General features: G+C 37.4%; 3 protein-coding genes across 5 annotated transcripts in view; 1 reads left to right on the top strand and 2 right to left on the bottom strand.

The window, feature by feature from the left end:
• cobll1b (cordon-bleu WH2 repeat protein-like 1b) overlaps positions 1-12,250 on the bottom strand; it is a 28,083-nt gene extending 15,833 nt beyond the window's left edge. For both annotated transcript variants that reach the window (XM_015047106.1, XM_015047107.1), the window contains exons 1-2: positions 11,970-12,250; positions 11,697-11,770 (exon numbers count right to left, since the gene is read on the bottom strand). In XM_015047106.1, the coding sequence (XP_014902592.1) occupies positions 11,697-11,770; positions 11,970-11,972 (77 nt within the window). In that variant the 5' untranslated portion in view covers positions 11,973-12,250. The remainder of the gene's footprint in view (positions 1-11,696; positions 11,771-11,969) is intronic.
• Positions 12,251-13,074: 824 nt separating this feature from the next.
• slc38a11 (solute carrier family 38 member 11) lies at positions 13,075-20,005 on the bottom strand. Its single transcript, XM_015047096.1, has 12 exons — positions 19,782-20,005; positions 19,581-19,695; positions 16,196-16,270; positions 15,959-16,093; positions 15,731-15,796; positions 15,497-15,603; positions 15,346-15,425; positions 15,159-15,229; positions 14,707-14,868; positions 14,486-14,598; positions 14,162-14,293; positions 13,075-14,054 (listed from the first exon to the last, which is right to left on the bottom strand). The coding sequence occupies exons 1-12, from the start codon at positions 19,791-19,793 to the stop codon at positions 13,815-13,817; spliced, it is 1,308 nt and encodes a 435-aa protein (XP_014902582.1). The 5' UTR covers positions 19,794-20,005; the 3' UTR covers positions 13,075-13,814.
• Positions 20,006-20,982: 977 nt separating this feature from the next.
• Positions 20,983-26,837, top strand: part of LOC106956322 (sodium channel protein type 2 subunit alpha-like) — a 37,098-nt gene continuing 31,243 nt past the window's right edge. The window contains exons 1-2 of one of the 2 annotated variants that reach the window (XM_015047104.1): positions 20,983-21,343; positions 26,013-26,288. In XM_015047104.1, the coding sequence (XP_014902590.1) occupies positions 26,028-26,288 (261 nt within the window). In that variant the 5' untranslated portion in view covers positions 20,983-21,343; positions 26,013-26,027. The remainder of the gene's footprint in view (positions 21,344-26,012; positions 26,289-26,837) is intronic. The other variant, XM_015047105.1, reaches the window with a different exon arrangement.

The raw sequence follows: 26,837 nt of genomic DNA, 5'->3' as shown, positions 1-26,837 counted from the left end.
CAAAAAACTTGTTTTTAGGGGGGGGAAAAGAAAAAAGAAAAAGGAGGGCACGGGGGAGAAAAGGGGGGAAAAAAAAAAAAAAAAAAAAAAAAACAGAAAATCACCAAAACAGTCCAACAGAATAAAAATATGTCCCTTCTTTCCATCTGGAATTACTTCCACAAGAAAAAGAAACATTCAGCATTTTTATGAACTTTATTTTTATTAAATACCAACACGCAAAGCAATCCAGAGGGAAACTACAAAAAAAAAAAAAAGGCTGCCAAGAAATATTACTCCTCCTTTGAGTTGCAAGAAAGAACATTATAAAGGATTACCAAAAGTGCCTCCTGTGGTATGTTAACAGCTGCTGGGTAGTGTGATGGCCCCTTGGGAATGGTGGGTTCATGTACAAGACATAAGTTGTTTTTTTTTGAGTTTTTTTTTTTTTTTACTTTTTTTCATAGAAGTCTTTCCTCTTCAATCGCACCGTCAGGCAACACCCTGTTTATTTTAAGAAACTAAACCCACAACTCAATGCTCCACTGACCAAAACACAACTCCAGCAGCTGTAGCATAGGCATACAATCAAATATACAGGCTTAAACATGCCACAGTGCAGCAGGCCCAGCACACCCTGGCTTTCAAGTCACAACACATGCATTGAAACTTCCCTGAATGGAAGAAAACTTGGCCAGAAATTGTTTGTTTCACACTTCCACAGCACATAACCCAGCAAACAAAACACTGAGGAGGAGCAGAAATGTTTGAGAGCAGGTGACAGACCTGCTTTTCCAGTGCAGCTGCCAGCATTTCATTTACCGCTCTTACCTTTCTACGCACGCCGGTTCCCACTCACATGCTTCCCCTTTCAGCTATGTTCTCCCAGGAGAAGTCAAACAGACTGATCTCTGCCAGTACAGCCTTAAAAGGCCCACCTTAATGCCACGCCCTAATTTGTGACATCAGAAATCTGTCTCCCTCTGCCTAAAATTCCACCAGCCCTCTAGCTGCAATTCAAAAAAAGCTGAATTGGCAGCTCTCTCTCTCTCTCTCTCTTTGGTCCTGAGCAGAGAGGTAAGCAGCTTTACCTCCCCTTTTGCAGACATGAACCTGAGGGTCCAAGCTAGCAGACACACAGAGGAGCATGGGCTCACAGGACTTTGGATCTGCTGAATGATCAAATATATTTACTTTTTTTTTCTTTTTTTGCTGAGCAGTGAAGCATTTTCAGAGTCTACAAACTAAAAGATAGGTAAGTAGGGACTCCTGATAGTGATTTTGTTTTCTCACAGGGTCTCATTAATTTAAATCAGGTTGTACTCCTGAGTTTTATTTTCCTTATGAAAAAAAAACAAAAAACAATGCCAACAGTTTAAAACCACACCTTACTTCTGAAGAACTGACTCACTTCCAAACCACGTTAAAGGACCGTTGGTTGTGCAAAACCATAATGATAGTGAGTCAAGGCGAACAAAGAACATGCATTTCCCAACTGTGATGATTGACTATGTCTGAACATGATGGAGGATCATTAAAAGTTGTCTCCCTCACTTATTAAATGCACACAAATAACTGAAAGCTAACCTACAACAGGCCACTTTATTAGGTACACTTTGTTTGTTAAAAGTTGTACTCCCTTTTTGCCATGAGAAGTGCCTTTATGGCATATATTCAAGTAGGTGTCTGAAATTTTCCAACAAAGATGCTGGTCCACATTGGTATTATACCACGATGCGGTTGCTGCATATTTGTAGACTGCATACCCATGATGCAAATCTTCGTGTCCCCAAAACCCAGCACAGCTCTGCTGGTTTGACATCTTTTACAGTAAAGTAAGTTTACTGTACTTTGGAGTACGATGAACTTATTGAGTTTAAGGAACCAGTTTAGAGGTACACCAGGTCACACAATATATTCCTGCTTGTTGTAGCCATCAGAAGTTGGATAAAGTTTGGTCATAAAGAGACAGAAAAGGTCCACAACAATACGCAGGGAGGCTGTGGTTGCATTCTTACATTACCACATCCAAAGCCTTAACCACCTAACAACAGGATGAATACATGCTTTCTTGTTGTTTCTAAAACATTCTGATTTTTAATGCTAAAAGTGAGACACAATCTAATATTGTCCAATTTTGGTGAGCCTATTTAAATTGCAGCCACAATTCCTTGTTATGAAGTGTGACTTCAGCAAGTGAACCCCATGTGCTTCAAGGTTTGATGTTTGATGCCAGTAACTGGATAGCTTTTCTCTTTCATGCCATTCTTTGTAAAGCCAAGAAATCCTCCCAAATATATGAGCAGATTGTTTTATGTGCCACTTTGACACTCAGCTTGAACTTAACAAGTTGACTTCACCACATCTATGCCCAAATGCGTTCATGTCCTGCCATGCGATTGCTGATTTATTGAATGACTTAACATGCAATTTAACAAGAATGCCTAATATAGTGGATGGTGGGAGCACAACATTCTACATGGAGTTGTAAAGGTGCAAATCGGATTTCTAGTGGCAAAAGACAAAAGGAAATGGCCTTTGATTCCCAAAACTGTTTGCTTGTGACCCTACGCTTTTCAATTGTTTGACAGTAAGGATCTAATAGTTGTGAAAATTGCTTAAGAAATATTATCTCCACTCTGATGAGCTTATTTATTTTTTTATGCCTTGGGAAGTAAAGGGCATTTCTTTACATGCAGTCATAAAGAAAGTAAAATTTTCAAAAAGTCAAAAGTTTGTAACCAAGAAGATGATCTAAATTGTGGTTTACATATAAAAGTTCAAGAGTCCAACTGAAAAAAAAAACAAAAAACAAACAAACAAACAAAAAAAAAAACAGTTTACTTGGGATTAATTTAATGTTTTTTTTTGTTTTGTTTTTTTTAAGTCAAACTGAACTTGCCTAGAAGTATCGTAGTAATAGATAAAAGTTACACAAATGTTTCCTTTGAAATAAAATAAACGATGGCTTCTGTAAAATAAGAACTCTACACACATGAACCCAAAACACTCCATTTTATCAGTATGTCATTGTTTAGAATAGAACTGTGATTTTGCTCAAACTTACTTACTCATCTAAACCACTGCATGTTACTCACTCTAAATTGGACAGTGCAGGACTCACGTCTTGGATGCAAATACTTCAAAAATATTGATCCTTCCATATCAAATGAAGTCTTCCCTCTGCATTGAGGTTTTTAAATCACTGAAGGAAGTTTAGCTCCAGTGTCCTGGTACTGCTGCTGAGAAGGCTCCATCGGTTTCAGTCTTGCATCTGGCACTACCAGATTTGACCACAGGGAGATGTTAGGGATACATGTGTTTAAAACTTCAGAATGTATGCCACTGAAAATCAGTACTCATCCAACCTGGTTGGTCATATGCTTAGATTAATCATTCTTTTGAAAGCTATCGTGCTAATATTTTGTACATCACTTCACTTAAAACAAAGTTAGTTTTCTTATTATCCAACTTGGTATTTGAGACAAACACTTCCCTGTAGCCAGGCAGTGCTGTGGGATGTGGTAGGGTAGGACTAATAAAAAGATGCAACAGATTTTTTTTGCAAAGCTATGTTCAACTTTCAAGACATCTTGTCCAAATCAATTCAGTGTACTGAATAGCCCACCAGAAAGTTACTAATTAGAGGATTTTCATGTTTTCGACTTGCTCAAAACATTGCATCTGTTTCCTGTATTTACAATTTGTACTCCTGTCCCAGAGACAGCTGACCAATAAAATCACTGATTGTTCCTGCATGGTTTGCAGCAACAGGTTTGAAAGACTTACTCTGTGAGAATCACTACAATATGTCTATCAATATTAAATTATAAAATGTACTTTGTTTCCTTTACAATCAAAATCAGAAATCTTTTCTACAACCCTTAACTTTATTCCTGTAAGCCTTTTACTGTAATCAATGTTTAACCAGTAACTTTTCTGTTGATGTACACTTTCCGCAATGAGTCATACTCTAGATGTGCTGAATGCCTAATTCACTGTAATAATGGCTACTTTGTGCTGGAAACTTTACACAATCTGGTACGAAAGCAATAAATACGTTTTTCCATTGTGAAATCAGGGCAGTTCTTTATCAGTAGTTTTACGCTTTCACTGAAGAATGTGCAACCCATTCTGCAAACACCACCACTAAATACTGTCAAATGATAAGGGGATAGGTGGTGAGTGGAGATGTGAGCAAGCTGGAGCTGTAAAGCTTCAGAAAATGTCTTTTTTTTTTTTTTTTTTTTTTTTTTTTTTAAATAAAACTGAAAATCCATGTCACAGTTACAGTCCAGGTATATTATAAAGCACAACAACACAAGTGCTATATAAGTGTACTGTAAAATAATGACAAATCTCTGTAGTGCAGATTAAAGTGCTTGCAGTTTCACTCCGGCTATGCATTATGATAGAACCTCTTAAAGTTTCTATCCAGAAAACAAATTCAGTCAAATCCAAAGTAATAAGATGCTGCAGGAAGACAAATGAGTGGGAACAAAGGAAGCTGTCCATGAAGAATTGAGTAACATTCTTTCTAAAAATAGATGTTTGTTTTTGCAGTTTCTCGAAAATGTGGCAACAAAATGTCATGATGTGCTCTGCAAACCTTTCACCTCAGGAGAACTGGGCTGGGACATGCTGAAGAACCAAATAACTAAAAATATCAAGTTCTGCTATGTGAAAATAAATGACACATGTAGCAGTCAGGGGAAAAAAAAAAACTCTGTAAGGGGACAACTACTTTCACAACACCGAATTTACTTTTTATTGTGAAGACAGTTGCATTTTCACATAAACCAGAAAGTAGAAAAGCTTAAAGCTTATCAAAACCTATAGTCTGGCTCAAAACTTTGATGGGTGCAACTCTACTCACTGGTTTTTCCAACACTATATGATGCTGAACTGACATAAATTCTCATACATTTTCTCTGAAATTCCACCTTTTCAAACAACTTATAGAGCTGTAGCCTTCCATAACCTGTTCTCTTTGATAGGTTTTCTCACAAATCTAAGCGTGTTTGATAAATGTTGAGCTTCCCTTGCTGTTACGCCATCAGTCAAATACCATTACATTATTTCATTTAGGAGGAAAGGAGCTCAAGGAAACACGGTTTTTGCATGATCAGCTAATCAGCAACCAAAATCACACTCCTCATAGGTCTCTGATGAGAGCCAACACCCTCCTGGAAGGCTTTGGGAGTTAGGAGGCCCACGCTAGACCTCCAGCCAATTTGATAAAAGAACTAAACAAATATTTCCTCCCACAAAAAGTCTTGGCATGCTCACACTTTGCAGGTATTTGGCAGCCACCTCCTAAACCATCCCACTCCCCCCCTTACCTAACACATTAAAAGCCCTTCTCTGCTTTATTTTTCGTCAAGCAACTACATTCAAACCTTCACGCAACTAAGCCAGCTGTTATTATCCTTAGTAATCCTTGAGCTGAATGTAAATAAAGTTATGTCTGCACCTTGTGTTTCACTGCATAAAACAAACTGCTAGTCTCAAAGCGGTGAAGAATAGGGCTTCCAGAGGAAAGACAAAACACAGTGCCAGAGCCGCAGCTGTTAATCTGGTAAGAGGTCACTCACAGTAAACACGAGCATTTTAGAGGGTCTGGAAAGGCCTTGAGTTCACGAGCAGTGAGGGATGGGAGGAGATTTGTTAGAAAAAAGAGCTCAGGGACCTTATGAGAACTTCCCACCTCCTAAATGTATCGTTTATACTTTAGGCACAACATTTTTTTTTCATTTTTTTTTTTTTGCTCCACAGCAGTTTCTCGAGTAAGCCTGGAAAAACTCAACGTCTCAGGGTGTCCCCTTACACCATTATGTGGAGCACTCATTTTAGCTGTCATTATGTCCACTTGTCATAATCTGGCCCAGCTTCATTTAACATCAATCCTGCGTACTTTAGCATAGCGCTGAAAGATCAAAAGAGCTAAAAGTCAACAGGGAGAGAAAGAGATTTTTTTACTTAGATTTAAAATCATTCATTTTAGTTTCCAAATCTCCTTTGAGACACTGAACTGGGGTCCACTATGGTACATTACCCTGTCCTTATCTCCACGCAGCTCAAATATTTTCCCTCTAAACATTGCACCATATCAAAGCAATGAACGTACAAAGGGAGCGGAGGGGAACTCAGAGTGAACACAATGCATGTTTTTGTCAACTGGCGCACATTTTTACACAAATCTCAAGAGAATGCACTTAGAAGCAGTTGGTTGGGTGATCAGGAGGTCCTTTCAAGTTACACTACACACAGAAATGATAAGGTGCAGTAATTCACTCTGGTCTCTGATGATTTAACCAAGTTCGTGCATTTCAAAGTGCAACAAACATTTAGATGAAACGATTTAGTTGAGATGAAGACAGCCATCTTCTGCAGCCATAATTATAACCGTGAAATCCATGTCCCTTCATCTGAAACAATGCAGCATTGTCTACAAAAGAGCATCTATCAATGGCACAAAAGCATAGGCTCAATGTTTTGCTCATCACAAGAACTGAGCTTTCTGCAGTTGGACAGGCACAGTGGTTTTAAACTAGAACAGACATATTTATTTTTAAAAAAACTAAATGTGAAGAGAAAACTAAGTGCTGAAATGATATATTTGTGCTAGCAACCCAAAAACTCAACGTCATTACAAGCATACAATCTAAAGTGAGGCACAAGACAAATATCCTTATATGTCCACTTAATGTCTTCTACAATCATAATAAAGAGAGTGACATGTTTATAGCCAGAAAAGCATTACCTCAGAGGCCAGGCGCACTGGAAAATACAGCTGGACACACAGATTGTGTGGATCTTGAATACAAAGTAGCTCTCCTCCTTTTACTTACTAATGTTTGTTGTCAGAGCCAGACTCCTCACTGAAACTGTGGCCCGGCTGCCTGTTAGTGTCATGCTGCGGGTCGCCGGTTTGCTACGCTCTTGTTGGGAAATGATAAGGTTGACTCTATCTGTGCTTTAGCAGCATGATAATATGAAAAGTGCAAGCCAGACAAGTGGCCACATGGAGACCACTTCCAAAACACATGCACGGTGACAGTGCCATCTAGAGAACCACATCATAGAGTACACACATTTTACACATTATGCCTCTCCTGTTATGTATATGGATTCAAATGGACGGTTGTGACAGGGATTTCTCCGGCTGCCACAAATCTATTTTGACAACCGGAAAAAATGTCAAGATTTTTTTCATGCAAAAGTATTCACACCCCTTTAACTTTTTCACATTTCAACAAACTAAAAGTTATTTTATTTGGACTTTAGCTAGCAAAAAGTCCTTTGCTCCTTTGCTAGCTCCTTTAGCTAGAAAAGAGAAGGAGGAAAAAAGTATATTGTTTATATTATTGTTTATATATATATATATATATATATATATATATATATATATATATATATATATATATATATATATATATATATATATATATATGGCATGGTTTCATTTACAAAGGGACTGCTTGGTCAACAATAATTGGTGACAAATATTTCATATGTAATGAACATGCATTTCTCATGATAATGTAAAATTTAGCCAGTTGGGACAGTTTCACAGCAGCAGATGCTCACACCAGGCACAAATGACATTGTCCAAAATTCCAGAGATGAGAACAATAGGAAGCAAAGAAAACAGACCAATATTGCAACTGATATTACCATGGCAATATTTAATAATATTTTATCGCTAGTGCAGGATTTTCAAATGTCTTGCAGCCCTAGTTTAGATCCCTAGTTCTTACTAGCTGATGTCCTGCATTATAGTCACCTCCTTTTCATCACACTAAAATAAAAAATAGTTCATTGGTAAGTTGTCTGCACAGACTGATGAAACACTGGGAGTAAGTTATTCAGCCATTAATTCAGCTGGGATACATTTTGCATTCAAAAATGCAGGACATTGGCTTGTAAGGACTGGAGTGGGATACCCTGGATGTAGAACAAAGCTTATTCATGTGTTAGAATGGTCCAGACAAAGTCCAGACATAAATAAAATTGAGACATAGAAATTGTTGTTCACAGATGCTCTGTATGCAGCGGAGCTTGAGAGATTTTGCAAAAAATAAGAATAAAATGTATCCATTGTTGGAAAGCTGGTAAATACAAACCACAAAAACTTACAAATAAAAGATGTCACTTGCACCAAAACCTGATTCCTGAAAGCACAGAATCGGTGGGCTGGATATAAATCCACACAACACTTCAGATTTTGCATAGCAAATACAAATTAAAACACCACCTTTGTCTATTGCAATTTTTGACAAAGTAGCACGTAAAATCCAAACAAAATAAATCATAATTTTGTCATTGTAATAGAAACAGGAATGTGAGTCAGGCCTGGCAAGCCTCTCACTGCTAATATCCCATCTAATCTGGACAAACATTGATAATGAAGGTCAAGCAAATTCAGGCAATTTGCCCCGTTGCTGCATGAAATCTTTGAATATTATTGGAGATATGCAAAATTTGTCATTGTGAGCACACAAAGAACTCATTCATATGAGGTCACTGTGAGTGTTAGTCAGGCTAAGAGTGGGAAGCGTCCAACTGTTATGGCCTGGAAAAGGGCACAACAGAAAGAACATTGGGCCATGTCTTCCAGTCTATTTAACTGGTGCACAAACCTGAATCTGTGCAACAAATCTGTTGCTGCAGCCAACAGAAACACCAAGCAGTAGTGATAAGTAAATTTTAAAAAATGCTTTATTATAAGAACCATTCTTAATGAAATTATTTACTGTTAAAAGAGGTCGCCTTCTGGTGTTAACGGTTAATGTGTTGTTAATGAGCCCAGAGTAGCAAAAAAGGCCAGCCATTATTCAACATTTATTGAGAGTTGGCTTCTGAGAAAGCATTGATGAGATAAAACTTTCCAGCATTCATAGGCTCACTCGTTAAACTCTGCTGGAAGAGTACGGCTGATTTTTCCCCTTTATTTCATCTAGTGGGTGGATATTTTTCAATGACACTCTTTATCTTGGTTTCTGAGCCCACTGGTTGTGAGTGGGCAATCTGAAGGCAGCATGCTCACTATCAAATTATGCGTGATTCTTAATGAAGACGGCCTTGTTGTCTCTGGGGACAACTACAATGCAAAAAGAAAAAAAAAATGTGATACGCCTTAGTCTCGTCTGCGTCTTGTGATTTTTGCGTCTTAACTCTGGCGTTTCAACTGTGCTTGCCCAAATTCTTTAAATAACTCATTTCATACCGTCAACTCTTGCCATATTATTCATCTGTTAACTCATGTGAGCAGCTGTGCCCTGGGACTGCCTGCATGTAAGGAAACAGCTGTGGGGATTCACAATACCTTAACCAGTTCCACATTCTGCCCTTAAGGAGAGCCAGCCATGTGAGATCATGCTTTTAGGTGTGTCCAATTACCAGGGCCAGCTCAGAGCTGTGCACTGTCAGAGGACTGAACCAATGGCTTCTCTTTGACAACAAAGAATGTTATTGTAAAAGTGTCGTGCGAGCACAGTATTTTTCTTGACATTAATAAGATAGTTCCCAAAAAAAAAAAAAAAAAACACTTCAACAACACCACGTTGCAATCCTGCTAGCACTGCCTGTAGGTAAATAATGCTTGCATGAATGCCAGCAAACATTTCTGCATTAAATCAGTCAGCCAACTGATTCTGGCAGGGTCAGTATTTGGACAACAAATGAAGCATAGCTTCGGGGGTCACAGAAAATGTTCCCGTATGGCTGCGCTTGAAAAGGAGAGAAGCAGCAGGTTAGTCTCCCCAAATAAAAGGGGGGAAAAAAATGGAGAACATATGTCTTTAACTATCTCCACCACACCCCAGCTGAGGATGGAAAAGTGGTTAACCCACCAAAAAATTGACTTACAAACTACTTTATAAAATATGAACATGCAGCACCATGCAGAAGCATGTACACTCTCTGAACCTTTTCACACTTTGTCACAGTAAAGTTACAAACTTTAATGAGATTCGGGAGTAATTTGGAGAGACAGACTAACATAGCAACCTAGTTCATAATTGAAGTGGATGAAAACAAGTTATACAAATAGAAGCTTGCTTCCATTCAGCAACCTTTATACTGACACCCTTAAGTAAGGTAACTGACTTCAGATCTTATACAATTATAAATAGAGTCAGTTTCTTGTCAGTATGTCGTTTGAAGGCTCAGAGTTTTTTTTTTTTTTTTTTTTTTTTTTTTTTTTATGAACAAGTCGCTGAGTTGCTCTCAGCAGCCGACCAAATCATTCTTCAGCTAGGACTCCTTGGCAGAAATTTTAGAGTAAGATAGTAGCTCTTTGAGAATGTTTGTGCATACCGGCACTGGTCTTTATGGAAGAGTGGCAAGAAAAAAAAAAAGAAAAAAAAAAAAAACGTTCTTAAAAGAAACACATGATATTTCATTTGTAGTTTGCCAAAATTATTAAAGTTTTCCAAGGAAACTGCTTGCCCAGTTTTGGTCAGAAGGGACCAAAAATGAACAATTTTGGCTACATTTAAGACACATTATGTGGTAGAATATTAACATTGCACCTATCTCTGAAGACACCACCCCCAAAGCAAGACATGGTGGTGGTGGCAGCATCTTGCTGTGAGAATGCTCCTCTGCAGCAAGCACACAATCAATACTCGGCAGATTTAATGGGAAGATGGATAGAACTATACAGGGCCATTTCTGTCAAAAATCCTGTTAGAAGCTGCATATGACCCGAGACCAAGCTGGAAGTTGACCCTCCATTCACACAAAGGGCCTGAATATACAAGCTGATGGCTTTGTGCTGCATAAAATCCAAATGGCATACACTGAAGTTCGTAGCTATACCTTGAAATAAAATAAGAAAAGTGCCATTCTTTGCAAGTCAAAATAAGAGGGGATTTTTTTTCATGCAATTTTTTTATTTATTTTTTATTTTTTCCACAAATGCTAAATTTTAGAAATAAGCCAGGGTTGGAAAGTTTGAGCAGTTGGTCTTGACTGTCACCTAAAATTTCATCTGAAAATCTCAGCCATTTGGCAACAAATTGCTAAAACAGTGAAAAGAGACTTCGAAAGGGCTCTGGAAACTCACTTTCCACGTTTTAATGATTCCAACCACAGTAATAGAAGCAGCTGACATCACCTCTGACTCTATATGGACCAAAACTGATGGGAAATTCCATCAAGTCACACCAAGCACTTCACCAGCACCATTTTTTCTTTCCTTGGAAGGAGGGAGGGGGATGTGTTTATGATACAATATCCTCTGTAACCCCAGTGGATGGTGACTTCCACAACAATCATCATGCACAGCACAGTGACAGAGGCTGTATGTTTAGCCTCCAAAATAGTTCCCATGACCTCTGCATGTGGTCGGGGGTATTTCTCAGAAGAAGAAAAAAATAATAATAACAACACTGTAAGCAGGAAATGAGGAGGGTTCAGAGGCTGAAACGTCTGAAGCAACCCTGACTCGTCCGAAATGTACTGAGTTTAAGGAATGCAAGTTAAAAATTCGGTAAATTGGGTGACAAAAGTGGCATTGTGCTCCAACGTCAAACAGCTGCGAATACAGCTGGTTGTGTGCACAGGTGAAAGTTTCGAATGTTATTTTTGCACAAAAACGAGGTGAAATTGTCCAAATACATAAAGATGTCCTAAGCTTAACAAGAATAGCATTTCTTGTAACAAATAATCTGCTTTAGTTATTGTGAACGACTGTTTAATGTTGCACTTACCTCAAGGAAGTGCTCCGCGGATGGGCCTGGGATCCACGATCATCCATGACTAAACTCATCGGCCTTACGAAATCCTTGGGACATTTCAAGCACAAACAGAAAGCGCAGCTCATCTTTAGTGAGAGCCGTCATACCAAAAGCACTCTTCGCTGGTGTTTTCATGCGACACCAATACCAAAAGGTGGGCGAATCCCCCGCATGAGGTCACCAGCCTGAGTCTTGTTAACTGTTTCTGCAATGAAAAGAAGCAAATTGTTTCTGATCGTGACTTACCATGAATTCAGGTGGTTTTCAAAGCAGATGTCAACTTCCATTAGTCCTTTAGGAGGAAGAAGTCAATACTCCTAAAAACAGATTTGGGGTGAAAACATAATGTCGCTCCTTAATTAGGGCTTCTTGAAAAGCGGACGTTATGCCCCTTCGTTCATTTAAGCTCCTTAGTCGTGCGTTATTTCTCTCCTGACACTTTAGCCAACAGGACTGTGCCAACTTTCATCTGGAGCTACATCACAGACACAGAGCTGTAAAAGCGGGGCGGTTCTCGGTTCGTCACACTTCCCAAAAGGGCTCTTACTTTGTGTTCAGTTTTATAGCTTAAGTTTAAATATAAATAGAAACAACTCGGTATACACTTTGGATTTAGTACCACAAAGTCAATTCGTCAACATTAAAATAACCTGTAGCTTGCGAAAACATCCCAGCGTGGCTGTTTAGAATTTCTTTTCTGAATTTATTGTCTAAAGCGACACCATGTGGCGCTTTGTGGAGCCCACTTTTCACGTGAAAAATTGTAGTCATTGTATTACTATTTTTATACAATGTATTTTTTTTTTCTTCACAAAATCCTGTTGTTGATTAAATTTGCACAAGTCCCACAGCCTGCAAAAATGAAATAAAAGTTTATAAAAAATAATGGTAAAACATATTTAAAAAAGAATTAAAAGTAAAGAAATAAAAAGTTTAAATCTTAATAACAAAAAGTGTAAATAAAACATGTTGCTTAGATACCATATTGAAACAGATATTAAAAATTATATTCATTATATCTTTTAAGCACACATTATAAATGAAGTCTGAGTGACTAATAATTTACTTAACATTGGTTGCATGTTTCTTATTAGAATTCATGGGTAAATTCCAATAAAAATAAACATGGTTTGTGCTGAATTACACATCCCTTTGAAAATGGGTTAGAACTGGATTGAAAAACAACCTGTATGCTGAAAATTGTTAAACACGTCAAATGACTATGTTTTGTTCAAATCTTGAATAACTCCACTGTTGAACTCGTACTATGTGTAATTGGTTCTCTAGCTCAAATGGTATAGAACTTCAACAAAAAGAAAAAAAGAAAACAAAATAAACAGAAGACAATATCTGAATGGAGAGACATTTTATTGAAGCTTAAAAACATTGGCATACCCTATACTTTAATTGTGGCTTTTGACCCTCACCTCTCCATAATGCACACTTAAATACACTATTTCCCATATGGTTGGAATATAACAGTTTGTTACTTATTCTAAAACGATGACTTTGACAATAAAAATTGTCCTTGAGCGATACAATGCATTCAAATTTAGATAAGTATATTATGTGTTCTCAAAATCAAGCAGAGAACAAATCACAGTGAAATTTAAACAGCAGTATAAAAGCAATGGGTCCAACTAAAGGCACAGCACCATATTATTTTTGGAATAATCACACTCAGGGAATTTTTAGGGTTTAGTAATTTGTCAAAAAATAGACTTGTACACACAATAGCTATTTCAACACTGTTGTTAATAAGGAGAACTCTTTGTTGAATCCATAACGTTATATCAAAACATGCTATTTAGTCAAAAAACAAAGATAGAAAGTTAGAATCCTTTTATTCAGCACCTCATAATTATAGACAGTTAATTAAAACACAGCTATCTCGTTATATATGAGACACTACTACAGCTATAAGCTAAATTATAAAACAAATAAAGGATTCAGTTTCCAAACAGCTCATCTTGGCATACTCTCTGGAGGTAGGAATAAGGATACTTGATCCACATAAAGATATTGTTGCCCTTTGTTTATATGTGCTTCAGTGTATCTCTAGGGAAAATGCATATGTGGGGCAGATTTCTGTCATTCAGGGGCCACAGTGCCAGAGATGTTGGCGTCAGCACAGTAGAACATCTCAACACCATGTGAGCAATCTTGAGGGAAGACACCAGTCAGTATCAGGCCAGTGATCATGACAAACAAGCCAATTATTATCAGCGTGACGGAAATCAGCTTTTCACCATGGAACCAGTGGCCTGGGCAGAGCTTGAGGTAGCACGCAGATGGGATGATAAAGATCAGAGGTATGGCACTCAGAGCTCCCTGGATGGCAGGAGAAAAAAAAAACAATAAGTTCATTCTGAGAATTTGTATATAGTTAAATGATGTTATCTAAGCAGGTAGAGCTTGTCTGAACAGGTACAACTTACATTTAGCTCTAAAACAACTCCCAGGCAGTCATACGCCAGGGATAATGCTGTGCAGACAGCAACTATGAGTAGAGTTATCGATACGTGTTCAGCTTTGGAAAGAGGATGACTGCATATGACGTTGGAAAGCACCTGAGGAAACAGACAATAGGAAGATAACCTAATCGTTTGAAAACATTGAGGAAATGATTACATTGAACACGAATCAATCAATTCTGGCTGAGCAGCTTGGCAGAAGCTGGTCTTCAGAACACTGTGTTAACCCCTTTTTGTGTAAACTTCAGCAGCTAAAGTTTTAGGTTGGCCTTTCCAAACATGACTTACCTCTCGGGTAACAAAACACTCGAGTGGAAATGTGGTAATTATGCTGAGGCCGAAGCAGAACCGACCGAATGTTGCCAGGTTGTCATTTCTGCAGTAGTTCTCAAAAATGTCTCCTGAATGTAACCCAAATGAAAAAAATAAATAAATTATCGTTGAAGATGAAAAGATAAATAATTTTAACACAGTAATGGGCTGTATTGCTATACAGTTTAGACTTATACCTTGTGTGTAGCCAGTGAATGTTGCGTAGCCTGCGACAGCGAATGCAGCGCAGATTATTAATGCAGAGCCCACAGAGGTGTGGGTGACCCGAGTCCAGTTGGATAAAGTGGGATGCTCGAGAGAGTTGTAGATCAGAAAGCTGTTGTGGTGGCATATAAAGGCTAAAGAAACACAAACAGGCATGTTAATGAAAATTAAATTCTTTAAAGATTTACGTCAATAAACTGAGGTGCTTGCCTAATTTTAAACTAAGTCTATGACATTTAGTAAGAAGTACGTGTAGTATTTTTTTTTCTATGTATAAGTTCTTATATTACTGAAATCTTGGGATGTCTATCTATAGTGATTAGACAACAATAGGAGAGAAAGCAAACTGAAATGGATAAGAGCACTGTCTGGAATGACTTCAACATCAATTCTCTGTCACCAGAATTTGCATCATTAAACTCACCAAAAGACATCACACCAACAGCCTGAATGGCATTCCACTTTGCAAATGCCCATGCATTCTCTGTAGGAACACTAGAAAGGGACACTAATGTTAATGTCAAGTGAAACAAAGATACAGACATTTCTTTCCAGAAGCGATTGCTCACAAAAAAATTTTTGTCAGTTTTTCATGATAGACTTATTCCTACATCTGCGGTCCAAGAGTGCCTGCTCGGATTATGACGATGATGAGGATGGTGAGTGTTAGCACCATTGACAGGAAGGACACCTGGTAACACACAAGATTTCAGCAGCAAGATAAGCTGTATACAGGACATTGATATTTAGATGTAACCGTACCTTCCCAAGTCTCTCGATGTTTCGATAAAGTGAGAGCGGCAGGGTGAACAGGAAGGTAGACAACAAGATCACAAAGTGGCGCTCTGCAAGGATGTGATCTGGACCAACTGCAAACATTGGGTAAAAGATTAATTAAATTACTCTACATGAGTTAGATTATTATTTTGCTCTTCATGAATAAAATAAAGTCCATAGACCTATTTTATCCATCTATGCCAAAAGGTAGTTACCAACCTCCTGGGATTCTCTGAAATACTTTGGTCAGTGTGTCACCAATTGTGATGTTATAGCTGATCATGGCTGAAGAAGACAGAAGATAAATCAGTGCTTTATTGTTAAGATTGTCTGTTGTAAAGTTTCTACTATGCAATAATCACAATAGACGATAAAAAGGAAGATAAACAGGACACAGTGCAGCATAAATAAATAATCATTTCTCCTTCTGGTGTTTTAAAAACATACCTATGAAAGGATACAGAAACTGTAGAGCAGATAAAATCAAAAATCCAGGAAAACCGAATGTGTTTCGTACCAGCGACTGGTAACTGTTTGATCCTGAGAGATTTCCTCCCTTAATTAGTAGAAGAATTGAGTAGTCTGTCACAAAACAAAACAAGCAAAAACAAATAATTAAATGTCCATTTTGTAAACGTTTTCCACCTTTTTATGACACGATCTAATTTCAGTGTTAGCTCTCACCTGTTATGAATCCAACAAACATCAAAAGGAGCAGGCCGAAAGGAAGCCCAGCCTGGTTCAATGCGTATGGTAAACCTAGTTACACACAGTTACAGTTCAAAATAAAATATCAAACTATTTCAAAGCTGGAAAAAAATTGTTTAAATCTATGAAATATATTCAAATCATCAGTTGAACCTATATGAACAAAATTAGGCTTGTTAATTGTTGATTATACAACAAAATCACTATTACACATTGGATTGTTTAAATTTGTCAACTAAAAAGAAAACCTGAAAAAGTTTTTAAGCATTTGTTCTGGGTCCTGTTCACTGTGATACCTTCGAATAATAATAAAAAAAAAAGTTAGTTCACACCTGAAGTAACCTGATTAGAAAACAGAGTGCACCTGTGTTTTAGTATAACCTCAGTAAGGCTGTAGATTGTCACAGGCGCTTAAGGCCACATGATGTCTCTGAATGAATTTCATCCTGGAGAGTCAGCGAACAGAAGAACTAAAGAACGATGATGTTGATTTTCTGTGCTTTTTTTATTTTCAGTTTGAGTTTGAATTTATTGTAATAATAATATTGTAATTTATTGTAATACTAATTTGATGTAACAAAATAATAAACAAAGCTATATACAAAGAAAATAAATTGGAATTTTGAAGAATTACACATTGTGGCAGCAGAAGAAGTAAATGAAGCCATTCAGCTCATGTCAGCTTGAAAGATTAACCCTCTGATGCGTGAGTGACTGACTATACAGTCTTCCGTGAGTGGGTCCTTTTTGACCCGGGTTACAATCAATGTGTCTTTATGCTTCTTTTGTCATTTTGATTCAAAATAATGTTTTGTATAATACTTTCTACTGTGTTTTATTTTACACAAGGGTTATTTCATGTTTGAAATATTTTCATTTTTCACTATTTTAAACGTTTTTAGAACAATTTGTAGAACACTTCTGACAATTTGTAGAACATTTTTACAACAAAATGACAACAGCAGCAATTTTACAACAGCAATGATGAAATGTCAATAATGGACAATGTTAACATCCATTATGTGTGTGTGGGTGTGTGTGTGGGCATGGAGGGGGCTGCAAAAGAGCACGTTTCTTGAAACTAGCTAGCTAACCAAGCTAGCTAACATTACTCTCTCTATCCTATTATGCTATGTGTATCACACATGTGAGTGTGTGTATGTGTGTGATCTATCTATCTATCTATCTATCTATCTATCCATCCATCCATCCATCCATCCATCCATCCATCCATCCATTGGGTCGCAGGGTCAGCAGCCTAAGTAAGGAGGCTCAGACTTCCCTCTCCCCAGCCACTTGTTCCAGCTCCTCTGGGGGAACCCATGGCATTCCCAGACCAGCTGAGAAACATCATCAGTGTGTCCTGGGTCTTCCCCGGGGCCTCCTCCCAGTGGGACGTGCCCAGAAAACACCTCACCAGAGAGACGTCCTGGAGGCATCCTGACCAGATGCCAGAGCCACGTCAACTGGCTCCTCTCGACATGAAGGAGCAGCGGCTCTACTCTGAGTCTCTCCTGGATATCTGACCTTCTCACCCTATCTCTAAGGGAGAGCCCAGACACCCTTTGGAGAAAACTAATTTTGGCCTCTTGTATCTGTGACCTCGATCTTTCGGACATGACCCAACGCTCATGACCGTAGACGAGGATAGGAACTTAGATCAACCGGTAAATCAAGAGCTTTGCTTTTTGGCTCAGCTCTCTCTTCACCACGACAGACCGGTACAGAGCCCGCTTCACTGCAGACGCTGCACCAATCCGCCTGTTGACGTCCTGCTCCATTTTTTCCCTCATTGGTGAACAAGATCCTGATACTTGAAATCCTCCACTTGGGGCAGGACGTCCTCCCCGACCCAAAGAAGGCACTCTATACTTTCCTGGCTCATTTATTTATGCATTTATTTCTATAGCTATGAATTATTATTTTATTTATTGAGATGAGTACTCATGACTGACACACACAAACACATTTGTGAGATAAAAAAATAAAGATAATACTTATATGTAAGAGTTCTTGCTGTGTAAAATAATATTATTCAGGGGTGACACTTAGGTCTCAGTGTGTTTGGTTCACAAAAAATGTTTTCCTAACTGTCACAGTTGGTAAGAAACAAAGATTCCCATTAAATTCCATAGGAAATGAATGCGGGTCATTTTGGACCCACTCACGGAAGAATGGGGTAGTAACATAAAACATGCTATTTCTTAAAATGTATAAAAGGTAAATTAAAAATTTGAATTGCATGATATCAGTAACATGTTTCTTGAGGAATACCTGGAATATGAGGTGATGAAAACTTTTCATTACAAATATATTGCAAAAAGATGACCTCACCGGGTCAAAAAGGACCCACTTACGCATCAGAGGGTTAATAAAGAATGTGTTGTTGCCAGATCTGACCAAAGGTGGACCCTTTTGCGAACATGCAATTGTCCTGTAAGATAGAAGAAGCCTGAACACATCATCCCATTGGTGAAACACTGATGGAAAGATCAATGAACCCAAATAAAGGGCTTTGTTAGCGTAATCTATTCAAAATCCAGACCTAAATCTAATTTGCAAATCTGTGTCAACAATTCACAATAAGTGCTCCTGTACACACTCCATTCAGTCTAATTGAGCTAGAACTATGTTGCAAAGAAAAACAGGCAAACTACCCTAAGCTGATAGAGATCCCAAAAGACTGTTGCTATGGCAGCAGCAGGCTGTTCTCCAAAATACAAAATCCATAAATGTTATATACATATGCACCCCACATTTTCAGATATTTAGTTATAAAATGAAATTGTTGATCATTTTCCTTCTGCATCTCATGTACAATCTAAATTGTGTTGGTCTTTCACATAAATTCCAGATACAATGTATTATTAAAGTTTGTGGCTTGTATATTAAAGATTATGAAAACTTTTACACTTAAGGAGTGTAACCATTTTCTTTTTGTTGGCTAAACAAAAGGATCATCTGGTGCTAGAAAGCTAAAAAAAAAAAAAAAAGCCCCTGCATTTTTGTCACGTTATTCAGGTTCAAGAAATAACGTTAAAGAATTCCTGGGGGCTTTTATTTTATTTGCCAAAAAGCTGCTGCAATCCAAAATTGCTGGAAAAAGTTGTCAGATTAGAGTTCAAAACTGTATTCACAAAGTCTTTGTTGTTTTTCCAGGATCTAATGAATGAATAAATGAAACAAAGGGGGGTTAGGGGGGCAGCAGGCGCTAGTCATATGATATTGCTGCAGGGCTTGGATTAAAGCATCTGTTTTTTGTGGAAAAATAAGCAAGAGCAGTTTTGCCATCTCGGAAATCACAATTTTACATGGGAAGTCTAGTTATGAACATGACCATGCCATTAGGCCGTATATTCACCTATTACTCCAGATCCTATAATGGAGTTGATGAAATTAAAAGAAGCAGAGATCATTGAGCAGCTCCACTCAGGTTTGCGCGTATGTATTAATGCCGTCCCTTCTTCGTTGCTTTGCTAGAAGAAAGAATAAAACCAGTAGAAATAAGAGAATTTCAAAACACTGTTTATAATATTTATAAATCCTCAGTCACTCGACTTACCGGATGAGCCATTCTGGAGCACCGTGCGGATCCTAAATCCCTTGACTCTCTTCAGACGGATTTCTCACATTCTCAACGTTTGAGAAACATTCGTGACTTTCAGAATTTATTCCTACTTGTAAAACAATCCACAGGAACAGCAGCGCCCTCGCTCGGCCGCGCCCGCATCTTGACTAAAACATCTGACTCGATTATTGCGAGAATTCCTACGATGTTGAATCAAATTAGTACGTTATAATAATTTTGGGAAATAAATTCAAGATTGAATCCCAGAGTAGCCTGTGAACTTGGAACTTGCAAATTGGGCTAAAGCATTTGATAGCGGATTATTCCCCTAGAGTTTACTATAACAATGTGCCCATTGTTCAAGAAAAAACGAGAATGTCTTTGTCATTATTTGCGCACAAAACCAAGTGTAAAGAGATGGTCCTGGTTATTATTATTATTATTATTATTATTATTATTATTATTATTATTATTTATTTATTTATTTATTTATTTATTTATTTATTTATTTTCTTGTATATCTTATTTTAAAAAAGACGAAATTCCGTTGATGACGTGCAATTATCCCATAATTAAATCATGTTTGGTTTGTTTGAAATGTTTCAAGAAAATTCATTAAATATGTTTAAAATAAAACACATGGTAAACTATTTATTGGACATAACGGACACATTATCATTTCACTTACAATAGCATAATATAAATAATAATACCAATCATGCTGGTTTGATCTAAAACATTTGCTGCGTACGAAGTGCAGACCATCAATACTTATCTAATACTTCTATTCCGAAGAAAAAGAAGAATGCGCGTAATAGTAAATATTCACAAATGAGCGAAATGCATACAATTCCAACCACCAAAGCAGTTCTGCGCCATTCTATTCGGAGGCAATTAGTGTAACGTTTATCCACCAGGGTGCAGCATCGGCACAGTTTCAATTCACAATCAAGCTATCCTAATCCCAAACTTTAAAACCTGCAGATTTGGTTCTTCCTTGCTAAGTACGAAACAAAGCTTTGTTAAAGACACAAGGTAATCTATGACACTTGTTCTGCAGCTTGCTGCTGATTTATCTCACTAACGTGAGTTTAACAATACTTGTATAGATAGACTCGTTGATAAACTAACTCCAATGTCACCGGATCCCCGTTTTCAACCCGAACAAACAGGAGATTGCTTTGGAAAGTAAAATGTCCAACAGTGATCTCAGCTTTTAGATGTCAGCGACTAACATCGTGCTTCCGACAGTAACGCCTGGTGAGACCAACACATCACTGTTTAAAGAGCCATTCGGAAACTCTTCCCTCACTTGGTTCCCTGGAACAGGAAGCGCAGCATCAGAAGCGCTTCAGTCGCTGGGAGTGGTGGACTCGGTTCTTGTCTCACTGGCTTTTGTTGATGGACGCTTTGAAAGGAGCACATCTGTACCGGAACAAGTTTCAGACACTTTGAAACTTGTCCTCCTTTGAAGGATTTTAAACTTTGATTCCCTTCCCTCGCCCAAAATAACACATTCTGTCAGCTGTTCACCTGTGGAGGATGGAAAAGTGACGGTGAGTAGAAATCAGTATGCGGAGTTTTGACTGTGAAGTCAATTCAAAAGGTTATCTATCTATCTATCTATCTATCTATCTATCTATCTATCTATCTATCTATCTATCTATCTATCTATCTATCTATCTATCTATCTATCTATCTATCTATCTATCTATCTATCTATCTACTTATTTATTCTTCTTAAATGTAGTAATTTGTTCAGATGTTTTTCTATCTCGTCTGTGGTGCTTGTACATTTGTATGCTGCATTTTTATCTTCTTTACTACTGTTATTATTATTGTCTTGATCTATTCTCTGTTAGTCATAGCACCTAATATTACTCCATAATAGGAGAGTGTTGGGAGAAAAAAAAAATGTGATTGATGTTTTGACAAAGGTTTAAAAGCCAAAGTGCTAAATTCACCCCTCACTACATTATGGAATGTAATGGGGCATGGCAGCAATTACTAGCCCACACTCCATCTTTGATGACTTCCTGCTTGCCTGACTGTCAACAGTATTATTAGATTGCCGTCAATTAGAGATTAGACTGTCCTGTTTCTACACTGTGCAGAATGGGCAAACAGTGCATCTGAGCAGCTTGTTCATAAAAATATAAAACAATTTTGGAGAAGCATTTGGTCGACCACCCATCAGCAGCTCTTACGCCAACGCCCTGACTGACAGAGACGGCTCCTGGAGTCGGTGTGGGCCAGCAGCAAGCCAGAACTACTTAAGGGCTTTGAGTCTGTTGCTCCCTTGAGACTCCACAAATATTGACTGGTTGTCACTTTACATGCAAATATGTTAAAGTTGAAATCACCTTATTCAGTTTTATAATGAGTCACAGTTATTCTACAGGTTAATTATTCTGATTTTGGCAGGATTAAGCGATGCGGTGAAATATCCGCCCTTCTTCCACGAGTTAAAGTAAACAATTAGAATGTAAGATTCATGCGAGCCTATAGTCTTTAGAGTTTGCTTTGAGAAACAGTAACTGTTTGGTAAATCTGAGGTGTTGAGCCAGCTTTCCATCTCTGTTCCCTCTTCACTTGATCACAATGTCAGCTTTGGCATCTCAGTCAGTAGAAACTTAATCTGTCGCGGGTATCGAGGACACGAGGAGCCTAATATCTGGCCTAATATTTTAATGTAAACCTAAAATCTAAAACAAAGAATATATTGTGCGTCTGTAGAAAATGTTTGCACATCATTGTGCGTCTATCCTATAGTACATACTGCTCCACTGTGCATATATTTGCAACTTTCATGTCTCTTCTAAAATATGTTGTATACTCTAATGTAGGCTGCTGTCCCACATTAAAAAAAAAAAAAAAAGCATTGATCTAATTTGTCTACAACCAGTTATAACGCACTTTTATTGCACTGAAGCCACAAGAAGCGCCCTGAGGTAAAAAGAAGACAATAACCTAAGTTTACAGTGATTGATCTGCATTAAATATTTAAGCACATTTTCTGCCTCCATTTGACCTCCTGACTTGAGGTCAGTGTCCATTATCACTAAAGCACATCAGGATGCTTTTAAATTTATGACGCATAACAAATATCACAGTGATTTAGTCTCTGTTCTGTTCCGACAACGAGTAGGTGAGAACAGATGTGTTTTTGTCAGGTTCGTGAGCACAAGGTCATGATGCAGACAGGTTGGAGATAAAGTGAAGTGGACCTATTTGAGGCTTCAAAGTGCCAGTCTATATCTCAAGCAGTGGGTAATGAGTTGTTAACAGACGGACAGAATGATGCATGCCTTCTTTGATGTTGAATAATGCAGAATGACTTTACAGGGAGGATTGCTGAAATTAGGGAATTGTGTGTTGTTGCTTCTGCATTTTAATTTATTTTTCCTGGTAATTTTATAGAAATAAAGTACTTTATTCTCTTCATGTTGCCTTCCAACACGAAGCAAAGTTTTTATGGTTTTAGCTTTTGGTCATAATGTAAGGTGATTCTTTGCTTGGTGTTTTCATTGTTTGGGGGAAAACTGAGCACAAAAGCTTACAAATGCAATGTAATTTACAGATGATGATGTCGCCTCTGTTATCACACTCTGGAAACCTGTTGCTGTTTAATGCAATAAATGGGAAGTGGATCGTTTTCTCGACTTTTTTTCTACTTTTCAGCAAAAATATTGCTCACTGAGTTTTTCATCATATTTCACTTGCAAAGTTTTGAAAGTAGACTTATTTTCTTTTATTTTACAAGGACGTCCCAGTTCATGTAAAAAACCCTAAATCTAAGTTATGTAGCATTGTAAAAGTCTAATATTTGACATGCAATTATTTTATATTGGCAAGGAAGATGATGTTGCCCATGTTTTAAAATGAAAATCACTGAGAATCAAATTTGAATCCATTTTAAAATCATGTCTAAATATAAAAAAAATTAAATGTAAGAGAACATAACTTGCTTATACATAGCAAAATATATGTATATAGTATAGCGTAAAAATATACTATCATAAGCATTTAGTGAAAGACTACTTTTAAAGATAAAATTACCAAATATCACAAACAAATATAAAACTAAGATGGTAACCAACCTATGTGGTTCTCTTACTTGTTCCTGAACATGAAAACACTTACATTTCCAATGTCTCATTTAGGAGGAGTTGCTCATGGCAACCATTACATTTTACACCCTCTATGGTGGGTTTTGTACTGCTCCACAATTGGTCAAGGTCTTAAACTGATGTATACTTAATAGTTAATATCCCCCCTGTGCTCTCGTAATAAAGTAGGAAGTTTCCTGCCATGTTTGCACAATCTACCTGTAATTGAACATGTGCTGATGTTCAAACACTGGTTGGTGAAGACGTGCTGTACTAACTGATAATAGTTGATTAATTCATACATGTGGGACAGATGCTTGGTCGTGATGATGCTGCAAATGAGACAAAAAACCCCCTGGGTCTAGGATCTGCAGTAAAAGATGAAATGCATTCATATTTAATACTGCATAATTCTTCCTAACACATCCTACCAGTCAGGCCTATTTGTAGGATGGATCTTTTCCCCTCTTTGCTCTTTGTCAGAGGCAGAGCTAAAAAAAAAAAGTCTCATTCCATTTTGAGTGATGGTGGTGGGGTGCAGGAGTCTCACCTGGAATTGATCATTGTCACGTCAAATTCTAATTTCACTTCCAGATGAGAAGATAATTACATCTAATTTTATCACAGCTGGAAGAAATTTCTGTGCATTGCAGCAATTTTCAGCATCGTTATGGCTTTTCTGAGATGGTAGGTGGATAAATGCAGCTGTTCTGCGAAGGCCTGAAAGATTTGTTAGAGAATAAAAGTGACCAAGCAGGACAAATCAAATCCTAGAGCATCCCATTGAGTATTGTTTGAGCTACCATCCAAAAATTGAACAAGTATGCAACACACGACCATGTACCTGAATTGACGCTGCGAAAGTCTATATCAGATTTGCAAGTTTCAGTCGATGAAAAGATGAACAAAACTAAATACCATCAACTGTGGAAAAAAAAGCTTCTTAAATGTTGCACTTGAAAAACGACAACACTAAGCTTTTCCCCTGAAGCACAATGGAGTTGATGGATTAAAAAGTACAAATGTATGCCACACTTTTCAAATAATTCTAAAATACTTAATTTTACTTTCAAAACCATGTTTTGAAAGTCACAAAAAAAACAAACTCCTAAACAATGTACATCCAATATATTTTTAGAACATAAATAATTTAGAAGTTTGTGGTTATGGCAATATGAAAAATGTTAAATATGTGAATGCTTTTGAGAGATATTTGTATAAACTAAAGATAAAAAGATGACATATTCTGTAATAAATCTGTGATTCTGTATTTTACTCACCAGACTTTTCCCATATCAGAGGCTAGCTGTTCTTCTTGAAGGTTGTTAAGAAAATAAATTTAAAATATGCTGGTTTTAAAACTTAGCAACATGTCTTGATTGAAATAGCCTAAATATAGTTTTTGGACTAAGCTTTGGGTTACCTGTAGCTACAGCAAATTGCCTGCTAAATCTTTTGATCTGCCTTTTGTCTGTGTGGGAAAGAATCAGGAGAAGTTCCAGCTTTCACACTGATCTGTGAAAACCCATAAAACAGCCTGAGTTCAGGCCAGTGGAGGAGAAGCTCTGCTTCCACTTTGTTTAGATAAAGGTGACAGCTGATGTTTGATCTTGAAAACAAATTGTAGGGAGTTTCGAACTTTTTAGAGGGTCAGAGACAGCTCCTGATTGGATGGGCAAAGATATGTCTTATTTGAATAAATTAAAGAGAAGAATACACCTTTACTATAAAAGTTTGTACACAGGAGTAACAAATCAGATTTGCTTTTGCAACTCTCCAAATACGTTTTTGCCTTTCTTTCTTTCTTTCTTTCTTTCTTTCTTTCTTTCTTTCTTTCTTTCTTTCTTTCTTTCTTTCTTTCTTTCTTTCTTTCTTTCTTTCTTTCCTCTTTTCTATTTTTCTCAGGTAAATGAATGTCTTTTTTCATGCGTATGAAGTGTCTGTGTTGTTGATGTGATGTTATACTTTTAAATGTTAGAATAAACTCTGAAAATGTATGACATGGAGCGTTGACTGTCATCTCTATGTGGCTTTTGTTTCCACGCATTGAATCTTTGAATCCGGGAGCACAAGAGAATATAACGAGCCAGAAGTGAATGATTTTATTCTCTACAAGGTGCAGGATGAAAAGATGGCGGAACTCCTTGTAGCAGCAGGTCCTGACAGCTTCCGTCCCCTCACCCGCGAGTCGCTCAAAGTCATTGAGAAAAGAATCGCTGAGAAAAAAGCCAAGAAGTCCAACGATGAAGAGAAAAAACACCAGTATGAGGATGAGGTCAAACCAAGCCGTGACCTGGAGGCAGGCAAGCCTCTCCCATTTTTGTATGACATTCCTGCAGGCCTGATGTCAAAAGCGCTGGAAGACCTGGATCCCTACTACTCAAACCAGAAAGTAGGTTTGATTAACTTTGACTTATGAAAATCTAGAGAAAAAAAAGAGAAAGTTAAGTTTTGTTTTCAAAGAATCCACCGCATTTTATCTTTAAATGAATAAATGCCTTTCTTGATATTGACTTTGAATAATATATATTTAGACGTGGCTTTTTCTTACTATAAAACGATAGAAAGCAACAAAGAGCGTAGAGGTACTGACAATAATATGATATGGTTTAGGAGAAAAATCCACATTTAGATTGCTAGGATTTTCCTAGAGGGGCGTAGATGGTTAGGTAAGAGCACAATTTTAACATATTTTTAACATATTTCAAGTAAAAGTAAAAGAAGTTGCCATGAAGAATTTAATCAAGTGAGAGAGAAAAAAAGATATTTTGTAAAAATGACTTTTAGGTACTGAGTAACCAATCAGAATATCTGTTCTATTATTTAAAAACAATGTCTTCATGCAGACAAAAATATCACGTTAGGTGCAAATTCTGACCTTTTAACCCTCTATGGCATACCGTTGCTCTCAGGCAACAAACCACATTTCTGTAGCTCACGT

The sequence above is a fragment of the Poecilia latipinna genome, unplaced genomic scaffold, assembly GCF_001443285.1.
Source record: "Poecilia latipinna isolate Pla-1442-1.1 unplaced genomic scaffold, P_latipinna-1.0 Scaffold807, whole genome shotgun sequence".
NCBI lineage: Eukaryota > Metazoa > Chordata > Actinopteri > Cyprinodontiformes > Poeciliidae > Poecilia > Poecilia latipinna.
The sequence above is the reverse complement of the archived record's forward strand: the minus strand, read 5'-3'. Positions and strand labels throughout refer to the sequence as shown.

What these genes read in the sequence shown, in the direction of transcription:
- slc38a11 (XM_015047096.1), bottom strand. An exon ending in ACATCGAGAGACTTGGGAAG is followed by an intron (nt 15,426 to 15,496) that starts GTACGGTTACAT and finishes GTGTGTTACCAG; the next exon opens with GTGTCCTTCCTGTCAATGGT. An exon ending in TGTTGGTGTGATGTCTTTTG is followed by an intron (nt 14,869 to 15,158) that starts GTGAGTTTAATG and finishes GTGTTTCTTTAG; the next exon opens with CCTTTATATGCCACCACAAC.